The following is a 16,206-nucleotide window of genomic DNA, read 5'->3' as shown; positions in this document are numbered from 1 at the left end:
ACGACACGAGGCTGCCGTACTTAGCGATGCGGCGGTGTCTAGGGCCCTGTCTGTCGGCGTAGATGTTCGTAAATGAATTGTGTCCTCAATCGTGTCAGATTGCGGCGGTATGTGCGCGGCAACAGCCGCGAGTCGGCGTTGTCTAGCATTGGTGAACTCTGTCTATGGCTCTTCACATGCCTGGCGGCTTGTGGCAGCATGGTTCACCGATTTCAGCATACGAAAGTGTCACATTGCGTAGTGCTGTTTCCCATCAGGGCGGCCGAATCTCGCAGCGTCCGGTGGCGGCGACGCCCGATGGCCACGTTATATCTCCGCACAGCGCCCTTAGCCCACGTAAATAGGCCTACTGGTCACAGTTTTTAGCGATTGAGTGCTGTGCGTCGGGCGGTGGATTTTAAGCACGTATTATCGGACGCGGAGCCTAGGCGTTGCCGCGGTCACCATGACGGAAGAGGAATCGCGTATCAGCGCCGCTGAGGCTGCACCTGATGCTGAGAACGATGCCGGAGACGCCGCCGTGGTGGAGTCGGTGTGTCTTAATTGCGGCGAGAACGGGACCACCCGGCTCCTTCTGACCAAAATTCCGCACTTCCGAGGTGGGTTGCGACCATTGGCGGTCTCGATAGAGCCCGCATCGGTTCAATCAGTGGGTCGAAATCGCATACTAGCACTGTTAATGGCCTCATATTTCTGCAGATGTCATCTTGATGTCCTTTGAATGCGGCTCGTGCGGTTACCGCGACAACGAGCTGCAGGATGCAGCGCCTCTGCAGAACCACGGCGTGAAGATCACAGCCAAGATGCTGTCGCCGGAGGTGGGTTGCGTGAAGCGGACGTCTGTAGCACCGTTGGGTATCGTTGATGCTTTTTATGCGTTTTCCTTGCGCTTCCCATTTAACGTCTCGCGCAGTTCCTCAACAACCAGATGGTGCTCTCCGGGCATGCGTCGTGCCGAATCGGTACGTGTCGGGGCGTTATGAGTGACGTTGCGCAGAGGAGCTTGATTTCGAGATCCAGCCCTCGGGCCAGAAGGGCTACGTGACCACCGTTGAGGGGTACCTCTCGAAGGTCTCCAACAGCCTGGAGGAGCACGTGCGCTCGGTGGCCGAGGCGATGGCGAACGACCCCAACCTGTCGATCCAGCTGAGCACGGGTGAGGTCAAAACGGGGGCGGAATACATCCACACGTTGGCCACGCTCCGCGAGCGTTTGAACGACTGTAGTGAGGGAGCGGAGGTGGGCGGTCCATGGCAGCGGCTGACGCGCTTCAGGCATTCACGCTCATTCTCGATGACCCCTCTGGCAACAGCTACATCGAAGACACGGATGCGGTGGAGCTGGCGCGGGAGACGTACGCGCGCTCGGAGGAGCAGCAGCAGGTTGGTGCGGGCCAGTGAGACGGCCAGCGTTATGCGGTTTGGCTCACAGCGCGCAGAACATGGGCTACGCGGTCAAGGACGATTTTAGGAAAGGTATGGCACGTTCCAGTGTGGATGACCGCGCGCAGAGATCGACCTGACCACCCCCATGGAGAACACGGACGACGTCGGCAAGGAGGGCGTCTCGCTGCCGGTGGACTGCCCGCACTGCGGCTCGGAGGGCCTCAACAAGATATGCGAAGTCTGTAAGTGCATCGAGCTAACATGGAAAACGTGTTCAGTGGTCCCGGGTTTCGGACCTTGCGTTATCATGGCGTTCACCTGCGAGACCTGCGGGGCCAAGTCCAACGAGATGAAGCCGGGCGGGGGCTACAAGGACCACGCCAGGCGATGGACGCTGACAGTGCAGTCCGTCGACGACTTGAATCGCGATGTGATCATATCGGAGACGGCGGCGGTCCGGGTCAACCACCTGGACGTGGAGATGTCGCCGGGGACCATAGGCGCCGCCTTCACCACGGTGGAGGGGCTCATCGGCAAGCTGGTGGAGAGCCTGGAGAAGGCGTACCCGTTCGTGCTCGGCGACTCCGCAACCGAGGAGCACGCGCCGCTCAGGGAGAAGGTGCGCGAGCTGCAGGCGCTGGTCGCCGGGGACGCCGCGTTCCCCTTCACCCTGGTGATTGATGACCCCGCGGACCACTCTTTCATCGGCGCGCGGAGGCAGGCGCAGGGCGACGACGCGAACCTTGTGTCCGAAACCTACGAACGCACGCAGGAACAGAACGACGAGCTTGGGCTCACTGACATGAAGACGGAGGACTACTAGAATAGGCTGAGGAACTGCGCGAGTTTCTCAAGCACCGCAACGGTGTCGCGTTTATCGCATTTGCCCGAACTTCTGATCCTTTCAATCATACCGCCGACCTCAGTGACCTGGGCGTTCCATACCTTCCCCGCCAGTGCGAGGACCTGCCTGAACGTGTTGACACGTTCCCAATGGCCGCCGCACATCGCGCTAACATGGCCGTTTGCGCCATCCGTCGCCGGCCACAGGACGTACAGGCACGACCTTGCGAACCCGGCCACACCGCATGACACGACCAGCGGGTCGGCAACCAGTGCGAGTGCCGCCGCATGTGGTACCTGCTTGATGTCGATCTGAGTGCCATGCGATAAGTAGAGGGATTGACTTACCTCGTAGTTGTCGAGTAAGTGGCCTGTCAAGGTGCGCAGAATGCGATTGCTGTTGTCATCCAGGAATTGGTGCAGCGTCGCCAGCTTGTCGGCGTGTGCGGTGGGAGGGCTGCTGCCGGCGACGCAAGCGCTCGCCAGCCTGCAAAGCAGGCGGTCCACGTTAACCATGTACAACAGGGTCTCCGTGTACATGTTCTGCGGCTCCACGTTGAACACGGTGTCCATTTCCGCCAGCGTCGTGATGTCCGACACGGCCTCCCCTGCCGTGGAGTCGATCTCGGACGTGGTGAGGCACAGGCGCTGCCTCTGGACGCTCTGCTGCTGCAGTTCAAGCTTGTAGTTGATTTGGTTGTACAGGTCCTTGTTCAGCATCGTGAGCTGCTCGAACAGGCGTACAAGCCACGCCACCGGTACCGTGTCCAGCGCGTACTGCAGCAGATGCTCCATGCACAAGTGCGCCTTCATGGAGGACATGTGGCTTCCGTCCATGGCGGCTAGCGTTTTGGAGCACGCAGACACGGCCATGGCGCGCACGTTTTCAGTTTCGTCTTGTAGCATCACGAACAGCGCCACAATCGCGTGCAGGCCATACATTCCCGTGGCGCCTTGCGCCTCGGGGCCCCGCTGCAATCGGGGGATCCCGTGCTCCTCCAAAAAGTGCGCGGCTGCGGTCCGGACGGCGACGTCGGTGCCGGGGTCGACCATCTTCAGCAACATGCCAGCCCCGAGCTGCACTATCCTCGCGTCAACCGGCTGGCTGCCCTGCCTGAGCAGGGCGTAGAGGTGGCAGCCCTTCCACGCCTCGACCACGTAATCGGAGTTGTACATCATGCGTTCGGTCGCGACGGACAAGAACTTCGCAGCCCACCGCTCGTCGAAAAGGCCGTTGGCGGCGGTGTGCTCACGGAGGTGTTGTTGCCCTATGGCATTGAAGAGACGCAGCGTCGAAATACAAATGAAGAAATGCGATTCGGTGGACAAGATGTGCATACCAACCTCCCACAGCCGAGCGAGGCCCTCGGGCTTGCAGCGAAGCAGCTGCGGATGCTCCAAGAGGTGTGCCACTCGACCCAGCGCGGCCTCCAGGGCCCGTTGATGCGATGTCATGCCATGCAGCGCGAGCAACAGGTGCGCAATGAATTGCACAAACGACGTGAAATCGGCCTCCAGTTTGCCGTTTACCGGCGGCGCCGCCTTGCTGAGCAGGAAGGTGGAGTTCACGAGCGCCGAGGCGGCCCTGACCTTGGTCATGCCGTCAACCGTGACACCGGGGAACGCCCTCAACAACGACTCCAGCTTGACGTTCCGCATTGGTACGTGCCGTGGCATCGTCCGTATGGTTGCGATGCACTGCTGGTGCACGTCCTCACCTATGAGGTAAGAGGCCGCCAGCGCCAGCACGGCGCTGCAGTGGAGCATCCGTGAGGTTTCCAGCGAGGATGAAGGCTGCACATACGATGCCATCTCGTCGAAATCGGCTGCCTTGCCGTGCAACAGGCACATCTTTTCGATGATAATGATGACCTGGAGCACGTTTTCGAAGCAGTTGGCGGTTATCAGCACGGCGTACATGGTGATCAGCAGGCCCTCAGCCGGGGTCTTTGCGTTCACAACGCTGATCAGATTCTTTATGAATCCGGTGGAGATTAGCCTTTCTACCTCCGCGAGCTGGTGCAGGGTGTTTTCTTCGCTTGTCGACGGGCCCCAGACGTCGTGTAACCCGTTAGCGATCATGAGCTCGAGGCATTCCGTTATGAGCATCAGCCGCCCGTTGACGTGGTTGCTGCGCCCAGCTTCCTCCAGAATGCACACGCAGCTCTGCACCAGCAGCGTGCGTATGTTCATCTGGGAGGTGTCCATGCAGTTTTTGGCGAGGATCTTGGCAGCCATGACACGAATTGACGCGTTTGTGGAGTACAGCATGGCGGCGACGTTCTCCGACAGCGTGAACGCCACGTCCGGCGGGAACGAGTACATGGGGATCCTGCTCAGGAAGTTGAACACGAACGCCGAGCTCTGGTAAAGAGCAGAGTACTCTGGCGTCGGGTTGAGGTCCTCATAGCTTTCCGAGCTGTACACGGTCATCTCCTTGACTGAAACCAGGATCCGGTTCAGCTGATTGGAGAGCTCGGCGTTGTTGCACAGGGACAGCTTTTGGTCGAGCAGGGCGTCGGTGGATGCGAGGTTGACGTCGCTCCCCGCGAGGTGGTGGAGCACCGAGGAGAACAGGAGCGACGCGGAGTTGCGCACCGACCAATCGCCGTGGGCCATGTTGCGGAGGCTGGCGCACAGCGCGCTGCCCGCGTGGATGTTGTTGGACCACCGAAGCTCCTTGCACCGGAAGAGGGCGCACAGGATGTTGAGGGAGTGGATGCGGATGTCAACGGCGGTGAAATCGTTGTCAGAGTCGCCGTACAGCGGGCGTTCGGTGCTCGTCAGCTGGAGCAGCGTGTCCACCACCAGCGGCAGCAGGATCGGCTTGTGCCTGTCGCTCTCGGCCTTGAGGATCGAGGTGAACGAACGTGCGATGGGTTCCGACCTCCTGTGAGAGTCGCGCAGCATGACGAACAGCTCGGCGTACTGCCGGTCGCTGCCGGTGTACCCCTTTATCAGATCGAGCAGCACGGTCAGCCACTCCTTGAGCGGGCGGTGCAGCCCGAGGATGACCAGCTTCTTGCATATCCACGTCATGAGGTCGCCGAAGGCGTCGGTGCAACCGAAGTGGCGGCACGACATGAGCGCTTCTATCAGGTAACGCCCGATGTCGTCGATCCTGTCGTAGAACAGCGGGATGTTGGTGCCGGGGTCCTCGCCCTCGGCGCTCCTTATGACGTCAAGCGCGATCGCGCCGTTGACAGTCTGCGGCAGAATCCACTGCAGCATGGACCGCATCGCATTGCAGAATTCGAACACGCTCTTCCAACACAGCACGGTGAACGGCCGGAGGTTGCTGTCGTCGGGGACCGAGCACTTCGGCGTGGACGGCAACCTCAGTTCGGTGCATTTGAAGTCGCCCGAGCAGACGGTGCAGTCCAGATAGTTCTTCTCCAATTCGGCGGTGCACGTGAAGTCATAGGTACGATGCTGGGTGACGAGGTGGCCCCTGCAATCGATTTTGTAGTCCTTGCTGCTGCCCTCCTCCTGGCCGTATTCCCTGCCTACATATTTGAGGATGTGGCTTGCGATTCGTTTCAGGTTCTCGTACAAGGCGCCGACGATGTCGGAGAAGCGGGTGGTGTTGACCACCTTCGAGTAGACATGCACCGGTGTGGAGCTCATGTAGTGGGAGAGCAGAGAGAGCAGCCCAGCGGGGCACGACGCCCTCTCCGCGTCATTCACGTTGATGTGGACGTCCAAGCTATCGCAGACCCGTTTCAGACGCTGCGAGAAGAATTCGAGAACGCACAAAACGGCCTCGTGTTCCGTTTCGGGCTCCCCTGGTTCGTCCACGTGGACTGCGGCGTACAGGTCGCCAGTGCCAAGTGCCGTCTTGACACTTTGGCTGAACTGTAGTCCCCTGAGCAGCAGCGTAAGCGCCTTAGCGCCGGCCATGTAGGGCACGGTCTTCACGCTCCACAAGGAAGCCGCTGCCTTCTTAACCATGTACTGCAGCGTGCCCTCTCCGTGGTAGACTGTGAGCGCCTGCCGCAACAGCGACGACGGCACCACCAGCAGGGTCTTCATTATCAGCTCCTGCTGGCGCGTCGACATGTAGAACAGGGCCATGTAGAGCGGCGCGATGATGTCCACGCAGAAGAGCGAAGTCATGTTGACAACGGACGCCCCAGCCTCCGCGAGCATGTGGAAGGTCATGTGCAGCAGCTCCAGCGCGGTGGTGTTTTTGAAATCGCTGGCGCAGGGGTTGATGGTCGCCACCATCACCCTCATCATGAGTTTCATGTAGGCGCAGTGCAGCGCAACGGTTCCCCTGACGTCACCCGGTGATGCCGCGCCGCCATTGCTGGCACTGGCGCCCGCCTGTAACACCAGCTTATCGTTTTCGAGACGGGCAAGATCCACGCCGCGAGATAGCGTTTCTTCCAGCAGCGCAGGAGACGCAGTGACAATGGCCAGCAGCCGCTGGATGAACGGTTTGACCGCCGCCACGAAGTGCTGCCTGAAAGAGGGCAGCGAGGTCCTCATGCAGTGCTGCAGCGCGTACAGCATCAGTTCCATCTCCAGACGGCTTATCGGCTCCTTCTTCTTCGGAGAGCACGCAACTGCCTTGACGACGTTCAGGCACAGGTCGCTCTTGATGTGCGTCAGCCCCTCCTTCACCTTCTCGAGGGGGATGTAGAACAGCTTGACCTGCGGGAAGCTCTCGAGGGTCTCCATGTCGAACTTGAAGACCCCGGGCGAGTCGTTGATGATGAGCCCCTGCAGCCTGGTGCCCAGAGTTATGTTTTCGACGAAATCCACGCTGTTGAGGGCCCTGGCGTTACAAAGGCACATGCTTTCGGCGAAGTTGAAAGGCGCCGCCAGATGCACAATCCGCTCGTCCGCATCAGCGTGCGATACGGTAGTGACACGTGCGAGTATATCGGAAATGCAGGCGTTCAGGTCCCCGAGGTCTTTCACGACGTATACCCCGCATTCGCCAAGAGCGTCCTGGTCCGCTCTGCTGAGGTACTTGTGGAAGTTGCACTTGGTGTGGGTGGTGGACAGCCTGAGCATCTCGAAGACGTAGTCCTTGTTGATTTTGCCGAACACGCTTTTGAAAGAGTCGGCGAGGGCACACGCGCGGTTCTCCAGTTGCTCGCTAGAGGCGTTCTGCGTGGGCACCAGCCTGCCATTGGCGGGAGACGGAATGGCCAGCTGCCTCGAGTGTAACACCGCTATTACCGTCGGGTAAGTGAGGCACTGCAGAGCCACCAACGCCACATTGCGCTCATCGGCAGCAGCCACGCCGTGCGCCCTGCAGCTGCTCTGGATCAGCTCAAAAATCCTCGTCAGCAGTTCGGTGAGGAACACGGTCGAGCACCCCTTGATTGCCGGGACGCCGAGGGAGCACAGCAGGTGCGGGATCAGGAACGGTTGCATCCGCAAAATCTCTTCGGGGCCCACATACTTCAGCAAGTTCTGCAGCGCCAGGTACCTCAGCTTCAGGTTGCTGCCGAATGAAGCGGTCGAGGCCTTTATCAGGGTCTGGGTGTACTTGGTTATGGTAGGGTCGCCCACGGTCTTCTCGAGGGCGAAGCTGAGCTCCATGAGCTTGCTCCAGGTCGCCACTGCGAGGTTCGACACTCGCCTCACTTTGCGGGTCCAGAACGTGAAGATGAGCTCCGGCAGCTCAGACAAACACGCAAACAGTTTCTCGCAACGGAACGTCTGCCCGGTGATGAAGGACATCATCAGCTGTACACCTTGTAGGGTGGCGTAGTTGACATCCACACGGAGGCAGGTGTCCGTGGCAATCTTGAAAACCTTGTGGCAGCGGCAGAGCGATTCCACGACGAATTCGTCGTTGTACGCACACGATTCAGGTTCGTGTAGGGTGGCGGAATTGTCATGCTGTGCCACCTCGTTACCGCCTGCGGTGTCCCTCTGAGCACCGCTCTTGCTCACGCCGCTGTAGATGAAGCTCAAAATTCCTCGAACCACCGAGAGGCAGCCTAAGCTTGGCAGTGAGATGAGCAGGTTCACAAGCTGCTCCGGGTCGCCTAACTCGCACGCACCGAGCACAGCGTCGTCAGACATCAGACACTGGCCCTCGTCACCCTGGAACTTTCTCGCCATCTTGTCATGCGCGCCCAAAAAGCCGTAAATCACATCCTCAAAGCGTTTCGAGTCGTCCGCATAGTACGCAGCGTGGGCCAGGGCGATGGCCGATACGCCGCACTGGCACAGCACGTCTCTGTCCGAAGACGGGTTTCCCAGCACTCGCAATATCTCGCGCAGCGCGTTGGTGATATACACGAACTCGGGCTCATCCCGCCATATACAGGGAGACTGGGGCCCACGGTTGAGCACGAGCAGGTTGAGGGCCTTCAGGGCTGAAATCCTGCTCTTGTGGTAGCTCACCACGTCGCTCGCGGACACTATCCCAGCCGATTCGGGGTTTTTGTGGGTTTCGAATCCCACCTCTGACACCAGCCTGACGCACAGCCGGAGCGCGTCGTCACCCATGAGCTTGAGCAGCCCTTCGGTGCTGGCCAGGGCATGTAAGTCGGAGACCTTACGGTGCAGTCCATCCCTGGCTCTGGGTTCTTCCCGGCTCGCCAGCGATTGCTGTATGAGTGCGGCGAGTGCGGCGGCATCCAGAGTGCGCAGAACGGAGATGCAGGCGCTGGACAGGCCGCGGGACAAACACAGCCACTCTGCCTCGAGGAAGAGCTCCAAGACATACGAACCCACGCGCGGGAGGACTTCAGATGTGTGTGTGTAGCTCCCAAGTGACTTGCGCTCGCTCAAACCGTCACGAATGTACTGCTCCAGTTCGAACAAAGCCTTGGTGATTTGGCCACGGGGCAGTTCGTGCGATATTTCTTCCAGATTAAATCTCCACTCCGCATCCCCCGTAGCCGCATTGATGGCCGCTGTGTGCGACTGCCGCAGCCTCTGTGACCGCGAAAACACAGGCGCTTTCGACTCATTGCTGGTGGCGTGGCCCATACCAAGTTGCGCCTGGCGGATTCCTTCGGCTTCATTGCTACCGTCGGTCGTATTGAGGGCTAGGTGGGCCTTCTTGGGCGGTGTTGCCATATTGCGGCGTCGAGTTGTGGAATCCACCGGGTGTACGTACCTAACGAATAACGTGGCCAATGCGCACGGGCATCTTGCCTCGGCCACCCTCACACATTAACGCTGCTAGCGCTCAGTCGTTGAATTGCAATATCAGTGTGTACTTGGCACGGTATTGTGTGTAGGTGTAACGCGCATGGGCGTCAGGGTCATGCTGGTGGCGTGCACAACTTCACGACGTCGTTCCGGCGGCAAACGCGTTCGCATTTCGACGCAAGAATACCGGTCGCTATCCACCCATTTTGATGTGTTGATTGTCGGCAAAAGCCGGCGGATGTGTGACACGGTTAGTCGCATCGCGTGTCTCCTTGGTGGAATCCAGTGCTCTGCGGCGCCGGCGTACAAACTCCGCATTACGTCTCGGACATTACTCGCCAGTCGGAATTGATGGTGCTAGGGCGTTAGCAGCGCAGGATTTAATTGGTATTGGCGCGTTGGAGTCTGCCTATCACGATGATTCTGCCGGAGATGGATGACGCCAGGGCGTACCGCGCCATTCCTTCCGATCCAGGTGAGGCTCCCGCCGATGGTCGTAGCGCCGCCTACGCGTGTCGGACTGACCTCGGAAGCCTGAATAACGCTTGTCTTAGATGCTGTCGAAGAGGATGACACAAGCCGATGTCGCTGGGGGCCGAATCCCCGCCACCTGGTAGCCACGCTCTCCTTGCTGGTTGTGGAGTGGCTGCTGATCTGCTGGGTAGTGTATGTCCCCACAGTTAGTAGCATGCTGATTATGTGCCAGACACCTGGGAGAGGCGCCGCGCTACTACTTGATATTCGCCTCGATGTACGCCTTCGCCATGGGCGTGGTGATCCTCGTGAATCGCTCCAACCCCGGGTTGTGAGTTCCAGTCGCCATAAACACCGCTGATGCGCTCTCAGTGTGCCGAAGGACACGGACTTGGAGCTGTACCGGCGAGAAGCATGTTAGTTGCTCGATGGACCGTGCCAAGCGTTGCAGTACCAGCCACGACGGTCGAGCTCAACCACACCCGCTTCGTTCAGCGCTGGTGCGGTAGGTGGTGCTGGCAGTTGGATCATGGTTTGCAGTCTCGTGCCGCATGTACAAGCGCCCGCGGGTTAAGCATTGCTACGAGTGCCGACGTTGCGTTTCGCGCTTCGACCACCACTGCCCATGGTACGTTAGCGCCAGGTGTTGGACATATAACGCTGATTATTACGCCTGTGATTGCGCCGGAATCACGCCTGCAATCACTCCTATGATCGCGCTAGCAACCGTACCTGAATCACTGTCTTACCTCGGTTCAGGATGTCCAACTGCATCGGAGCCAACAACTACAAGCTGTTCCTGCTCTTCTGGCAACACTACCTTGGGCTGCAGATATACTCGCTCTACTTCATAGGACAATGTATTAGCGTGAGTGCACCTTCGCGCGAATCCGTACAAGCGTTTCAGGCGAAATCGGCCGATACTGACGTCTCGCTTCTGGGCGCGGCCGTCCGGAGCGTTGCCTCGGAGCACCCGCTACTGTAAGCTATACATGTACGTCGCTGGCTGATTCGTCGCAGGGTATGTATACTCGTGGTGACGTGCATTCGTCTGCTGCTTGCGGGCTGCGTGTTCGCGGCCCACGGCTATTTGGTCTGCCGCAACATGACCCACTACGAGTACCGATCGCAGCCGTACAAGGGCAACAACCCTTTCGATTTGGGTAGGTGCGGACTGCACAGAGAAAACGTTGCGATAGGCCTGTATCAAAACTTGCGCGCCTTTGTATTACTTCCGTGGATCGACTTCTCGCGCGACTGATTCCGCCACCGACGCACGCACCACCAACCTGCCCAGGCTCGTAGGGCACGGACCTGGTCTGCTACCACAATGTTTCGCTTGCTGGCCAACAGAACCGGAACCAGCTGGGGCCAAAAGCCACAAATGTAGAATATGTAACATATGACTTTAAACTGGTGCAACATGTAGTCCCAACTGCTAGCAATGGCGGCGCTGCGTTGCCTGCCATCTGGTCGTCGCAGACGAGTTCGGGGCCAGGGGTTTTCGTGGCTCCTCCATGTTGCACGCATTTTATGTGCACGACGGATAACGCATATTTATCATGCAGGGCGATTTTGCGATAGGATTGAAAAATGTCTGCTTTGACACTACGCGGCTACTGCTGCGGCGGCTGCTCGGGCTTGGACTGCTCCGCTGCCGGCGCATCCTCGTCGTCCGGTCTGAGGTCATGCCCAAACGTGGGGTCGTCGTGCCACACTGCAAGATGATGTGACCAGAGCATGATGGGCGTGCGCACTTACCGGCTCTGTGTCTCACGCCGGCTGTCCGGGCATGCTTGACGTGCGACTTCGTGGAGTACGCCACCTTGATCACACGCCCGTACAGCTCCGACTCGTTGTGGTTGAAGATGGCGTGCTTCGCGTCCTCCTCGTCCTCGAACTCGATGAATGCGATTCCCCTGTTGGTTCCTGCGCGGTACGTTAGGTGCTGCTGAAGCCTCCGCGGCCATGGAACGCGCCCAAAATTCAACAGCGCGAGCAGACGCAACGGCGGTGGCACGCTTACCCTTTTCCTTGTCCACGGGCATGTCTATGTTGAGGATGTTGCCGAACGGCAGGAACGCGGCGTACAGGATCTCCTTGTTGACCTCGTCGGCGAGTTCCCTGACGAACAGCGTCCGTTTTTGCCCCGACGTATCCGCCATGTTGAATACGCCGTCAGCAAAGTCGAACTGGCGACTTCGGCCAGCGACGTCGCTCCGACGGGATGCTCGCGCGCGCCTCACCGAACCGCAGCCTTCCTCGATCTGAAAGGCAGGAAGTATAACGACTTATTTGCGCATTATTTTTATATTGTGATTGTTGTCTGGTTTTTAAGCAGAACGCTCGCCCGTTTTGTTGTAACATATATAGCGGCGCGGTACTGCTCAAGCGGCAGCGCCGGTTGGATGTCTAGTAGAGAACGTTGCGCGGCTGGGCGCCTCAGTTGTGTACAAGTAGGTGTTAGTGCGCCGCGAGGATACTGAGCTCGACTTTGGCGCCGAAGGTCGGGATTATGTTTGGAGCCGTCGTTCTGAGCGCCGCGAAACAGCTGTGATTCTATTCTGCGCATCAGCGGAGCTCACACGCCGCTGCCATGACTACAAATGGCGCATTCCAGGGGTTCGTTTCGTCCGGCGATTCCATGTACGGCCATGCCGGTGACAGCGACGTTTCTGATGTTTCCGCCGGCGCCGCAGCACCGTATGATCCCGCAGCCTACGCTCTCCCATCCGATTCGATACCATCACAGGCTTACGCAACCGCATCTACGGCCGTCGAGAGCCTGGGTAGCGTCGCGGCCGCGCTACCTCCTGCACCTGTGGCGAGCGCTACACCAACGAATTTGAAGGCGGACTCGGTGTTCGAGGGGCTGCGCTGGTCCGAGGAAATCGCACCGTACTTCTCGGAGATACGCGATATCGGCAACTGGGTGCAGCCGGACCCGCCGGCGAAGGACAAGGTCACGGCGGTGTTCAACTGGAACCATGGCGGAAGGGAGGTGTACCTCGTGTACAAGGAGGACGGCGAGACCAAGCAAATACGCATGTTCAGGAACGGAAACAGCTTCATGCTGGTGCGAGACGTCCCCAAGGCGATGGTGGAGTACACCTTCCTGGTGGACGGGGTCGAGCAGTGCGCGCCCGACCAGCCCTACCAGAGGACGGCGGACGGCGTGAAGAACGTTATGGACTGTGTCAACGTGCTGAGCGTCGAGGCCGTGGTTGAAGCGGACGAGCTGGACCCCTTCGAGGGGCACTTCGACCAGACGATGCCGGACATGAGGTACATGGCGCAGGAGGCGCAGGTCGTCCCGAACGCGCTGCTCTACCGCTCGCCCAACTTCAAGGACGGCGACCGCGTCGACAACGACATACACATCATGGCCAACCACTTATACGAAGACACGATGTCCGAGGAGGTGTTGGGCCGCAACTACAAGAGCTACATCAACATCTACTGCTGGGAGACCAGCACTCCGGACATCTCGCTCAGCAGAAAGTGAGTTTACCCTCTCAGCACCACAATCCCGCCGCAGCAGCGCGTCGGTCATCTACGTCACGAAAGCGCCGTACGAGGCAGAGCCCGAGAGCGAGGCGCAGGCGCAGAAGTGGTTCAATGTCGTCGAGTGACCCCCGGACAGACGGCTTCCGGCCGGTGATGCCGGCCAGCCGCATATTTGCAGTGACTCTTTAAATAAGGCTTACGTTTTAATACCCGGTGCCGAGTGGTTTTGTGGCGCGATACGGCCGCCCGTGCCCCAGGCGCTCCGCGGGCCCGACCTGCCGCCGCCGCGCGTTTACAACGTTGCCGGGGCCCTGGATAGCCGTCAGGTTCACACACGAGTATTATAGCGCGCCGATCAAGGCTGTGTACCCGCAGCAGAGTCGTATCTCAGGTAGTCCCGGGGCGCATCGCGTACATCCCGCTGTCTCGTATCACACGCCTCCGCTGCATCACCCGACTCGACCTTTCACGCTCAAGATGGCTATCTCGCTTCTGTCCACCCCGACCTACTGGGTACTCAACCTCGCGCTCTGCGTGCTATACCCCGGCTACAAGACCTTTACACACCTATACCACGGGCTCTTGTCCGGCCACGACGACGCCAGCGCGGAGGACCCGCGCACGAACTGCGGACTCTTCGCGCACCACATCCTGTACTGGACCATTTTCTTCCTCTTCCTCAAGCTGGAGACCTACTTCCTGGTGTACCTGATCCCGTACTTCCCGATGTTCTACGAACTCAAGCTGCTCGCCTTCTACTGGCTCTCATCGTACGAGTTCAAGGGCGCGGGCTACCTCTTCCACCGCTTCGTGATGAGGCACATGCTGCACACCAGCAGGCTCATCCAGCAGGAGCTCGACACCAAGCTGACCCCGAGCCACCGCAAGATGATCAGCGACATCGGACGCCACCTGGGCAGCGTGGAGGACGTGCAATTCGCCAACGCCGAGCAGTGAACGAGCTCGCCAAGATTTGTTATTCGGTGCGAATGATTTGTGTGCAAAATTATGGTTTTCTGTAAAATACGCCGCGCTACGGGACGCACGGTGAGAGTTCGACCACGATGTCGGATCCGCGCTGCGTGAGACCCAATTTCCCCTGCGTCGCGAGCTCCAGCAGCTCGAGGAAGCACAGGCTAATTTCCTGGCGGCCTCGACCTTCGCTGCCGAGCACCTCGCGGAAGCAGCAGCGCCCCTCGCCTTGTTCCCGAAGGCAGCACTCTCGGACTTTGCTGCGAGCGCATTAGGCATACACGCGACGGACAAACGTCAACAGCTCGGAGTGCGCGGCGTTCTCTACACGCGCCTTGGTGGACCGCAGCGGGTACGACCTCTGCTTGCTCTCGCCGGAGGACCCTGAGACGAATGAGGGGGTTAAGGCGGGTGTGGGGGGGGTCCACAAGACACTCACTTTGTCGCGTTACGCCGCGCCGAGTCCGCGGCCCCCTGTCGGTTACGGGGCGCTGTTGTGGGCATTCTTGCTCGACGGACATTACGAGAAACATTTTCTGTGAAAGTTTTACCGTATACACTCAGATGCATGGCCAGTTGGGCGGCGGGGACGCGGTGGGTGACACTTACGTATTTCAGCTCGCACTCGTGGAGCAGCGTCTCCCGGATGTCGAACCACGTGCACGTTTGGCCGGGGCTCGGTCGGCGCGGCTCCGGGCAGCACTGGGGCGCGTGGGCTGCGGATGCCGTATGCGCCGTTTTGGTGTGATGCGAGCGTCTCTTGGGGAGCAGCAGCTCGGGGGCGACGACCACGCAGTCGTCGAAGGCCTCCAGGGCAGCCCGCTTGACCCTCCGGAGCTGCACGCGCTCCTGCTCGCCCACCGCGTCATCGAGGTCGTGCAGGTACGTCATTTGGCGAGGCAGCTTGGACGGAGCTGCGAGGCGTTTGGGGCGGGAAGCGCGCCACGTACCGTTGCAGAGCGCTGGTGCAGTGCGCATGACGTCGTCGGTTCCCAAAAGGCCGGCCGCCGGCGACTTTGCGCCTGCAGGGGCGTTCCATTTCACCACCTGCGTCAGCTGCTTGCGGATGTTGTTCTGCTCGTCGAACTCGAACTGGCTGTAGATGCCGACGCCCATGATGATCTTGTTGTACGCGAAGCCGTCGTGGGCGTTGGGGGTCTTCATGCGCGTGTCCAGGCACTCCAGCCGCAGCTTCTTGTCCGTCAGCACGCGGTGGACGCTCCGGTTCCACAGGGGCTCGTGGGCGTGCTCGGGCGTGGCGGCGGATGCGACGTGCCGCCCCCTGGTCTTGGACCGCGGCAGGGTGGCGGCGGCGGGCGCGCCGCGGCTGTTGCTGTTGATGTTGCTGTAGGCCTTTTTGCACGCGTGACGAGCGTCCTTGAGCAGTATGGCGCATTGCGCGAACATGAGAACAGCGACGCCCTTGGTGACGGTGCCTACGGACGATGAAGCCCGGGCGGTGCGACGCCATTGCTCAGCTTACCTCGCTGGTGCAGGGTGAGCGCCTCGGAGTCGATGAGCGGCACTGCGGCCTCCAGGTTGGCGGCGACGAGCTGCGCGGCGAGGCGCCTGTCGGCCATCCAGGGACGGTTCGCCCGGGCGGCGCCGGTGAGGTCGGCCCTGCTGAAGGCGCTGGCCCACCAGACCAGCCTGGCGATATCTGCTCAGTATTAACTCGGCGAACGGACGCAGAACTCGCCACGCAGGTCGCACGAAAGTTAGAGTTGTATAACATTAGGGTGTGAGTTTGCAGCTTCTGACACACCGGGTGTCGCCGGTCGCGGTGTGCTTGGCGCTTACCATCGTGGTTACGGAGCTCCCGACGAATGGCCTCCGCAACAGCCGCCTCTACACCTTCACAGATGTGCGATTTGCGTTTGAGCTCCATCTCGTCAATCTT

The 16,206-nt window shown here is 59.9% G+C and overlaps 9 protein-coding genes across 9 annotated transcripts; 4 read left to right on the top strand and 5 right to left on the bottom strand.

The window, feature by feature from the left end:
• Window positions 1-445: 445 nt before the first annotated feature.
• On the top strand, window positions 446-2,208 carry BBBOND_0211015 (hypothetical protein, conserved; the record flags this gene model as incomplete). The annotated part of the gene is made up of 7 exons (XM_012912686.1): window positions 446-599; window positions 700-818; window positions 914-962; window positions 998-1,239; window positions 1,275-1,382; window positions 1,439-1,475; window positions 1,511-2,208. 7 exons carry the CDS (start codon window positions 446-448, stop codon window positions 2,206-2,208), a joined length of 1,407 nt encoding a protein of 468 aa, XP_012768140.1.
• BBBOND_0211030 (hypothetical protein) lies at window positions 1,038-1,694 on the bottom strand (the record flags this gene model as incomplete). The annotated part of the gene is made up of 2 exons (XM_012912688.1): window positions 1,038-1,340; window positions 1,527-1,694. The coding sequence occupies 2 exons, from the start codon at window positions 1,692-1,694 to the stop codon at window positions 1,038-1,040; spliced, it is 471 nt and encodes a 156-aa protein (XP_012768142.1).
• BBBOND_0211020 (hypothetical protein) lies at window positions 1,752-2,090 on the bottom strand (the record flags this gene model as incomplete). Its single annotated transcript, XM_012912687.1, has 1 exon — window positions 1,752-2,090. The coding sequence occupies one exon, from the start codon at window positions 2,088-2,090 to the stop codon at window positions 1,752-1,754; it is 339 nt and encodes a 112-aa protein (XP_012768141.1).
• Window positions 2,205-9,278, bottom strand: BBBOND_0211010 (hypothetical protein, conserved; the record flags this gene model as incomplete). The annotated part of the gene is made up of 1 exon (XM_012912685.1): window positions 2,205-9,278. The coding sequence occupies one exon, from the start codon at window positions 9,276-9,278 to the stop codon at window positions 2,205-2,207; it is 7,074 nt and encodes a 2,357-aa protein (XP_012768139.1).
• Window positions 9,279-9,770: 492 nt separating this feature from the next.
• BBBOND_0211000 (Probable S-acyltransferase or Palmitoyltransferase) lies at window positions 9,771-11,088 on the top strand (the record flags this gene model as incomplete). The annotated part of the gene is made up of 9 exons (XM_012912684.1): window positions 9,771-9,828; window positions 9,908-10,019; window positions 10,060-10,158; window positions 10,200-10,243; window positions 10,279-10,332; window positions 10,368-10,455; window positions 10,587-10,695; window positions 10,735-10,808; window positions 10,848-11,088. 9 exons carry the CDS (start codon window positions 9,771-9,773, stop codon window positions 11,086-11,088), a joined length of 879 nt encoding a protein of 292 aa, XP_012768138.1.
• Window positions 11,089-11,443: 355 nt separating this feature from the next.
• Window positions 11,444-11,992, bottom strand: BBBOND_0210990 (RNA recognition motif (RRM)-containing protein, putative; the record flags this gene model as incomplete). Its single annotated transcript, XM_012912683.1, has 3 exons — window positions 11,444-11,544; window positions 11,589-11,756; window positions 11,854-11,992. The coding sequence occupies 3 exons, from the start codon at window positions 11,990-11,992 to the stop codon at window positions 11,444-11,446; spliced, it is 408 nt and encodes a 135-aa protein (XP_012768137.1).
• Window positions 11,993-12,235: 243 nt separating this feature from the next.
• Window positions 12,236-13,459, top strand: BBBOND_0210980 (5'-AMP-ACTIVATED PROTEIN KINASE,putative; the record flags this gene model as incomplete). The annotated part of the gene is made up of 3 exons (XM_012912682.1): window positions 12,236-12,283; window positions 12,403-13,328; window positions 13,366-13,459. 3 exons carry the CDS (start codon window positions 12,236-12,238, stop codon window positions 13,457-13,459), a joined length of 1,068 nt encoding a protein of 355 aa, XP_012768136.1.
• Window positions 13,460-13,811: 352 nt separating this feature from the next.
• BBBOND_0210970 (HVA22-LIKE domain containing PROTEIN,putative) lies at window positions 13,812-14,291 on the top strand (the record flags this gene model as incomplete). Its single annotated transcript, XM_012912681.1, has 1 exon — window positions 13,812-14,291. One exon carries the CDS (start codon window positions 13,812-13,814, stop codon window positions 14,289-14,291), a length of 480 nt encoding a protein of 159 aa, XP_012768135.1.
• A 179-nt stretch (window positions 14,292-14,470) lies between these two features.
• On the bottom strand, window positions 14,471-16,194 carry BBBOND_0210960 (hypothetical protein, conserved; the record flags this gene model as incomplete). Its single annotated transcript, XM_012912680.1, has 5 exons — window positions 14,471-14,842; window positions 14,916-15,220; window positions 15,257-15,742; window positions 15,790-15,966; window positions 16,107-16,194. 5 exons carry the CDS (start codon window positions 16,192-16,194, stop codon window positions 14,471-14,473), a joined length of 1,428 nt encoding a protein of 475 aa, XP_012768134.1.
• Window positions 16,195-16,206: the final 12 nt, after the last annotated feature.

This window comes from Babesia bigemina, assembly GCF_000981445.1.
Source record: "Babesia bigemina genome assembly Bbig001, chromosome : II".
NCBI classification, from domain to species: domain Eukaryota; phylum Apicomplexa; class Aconoidasida; order Piroplasmida; family Babesiidae; genus Babesia; species Babesia bigemina.
This window is presented reverse-complemented; position numbering and strand designations above follow the sequence as displayed.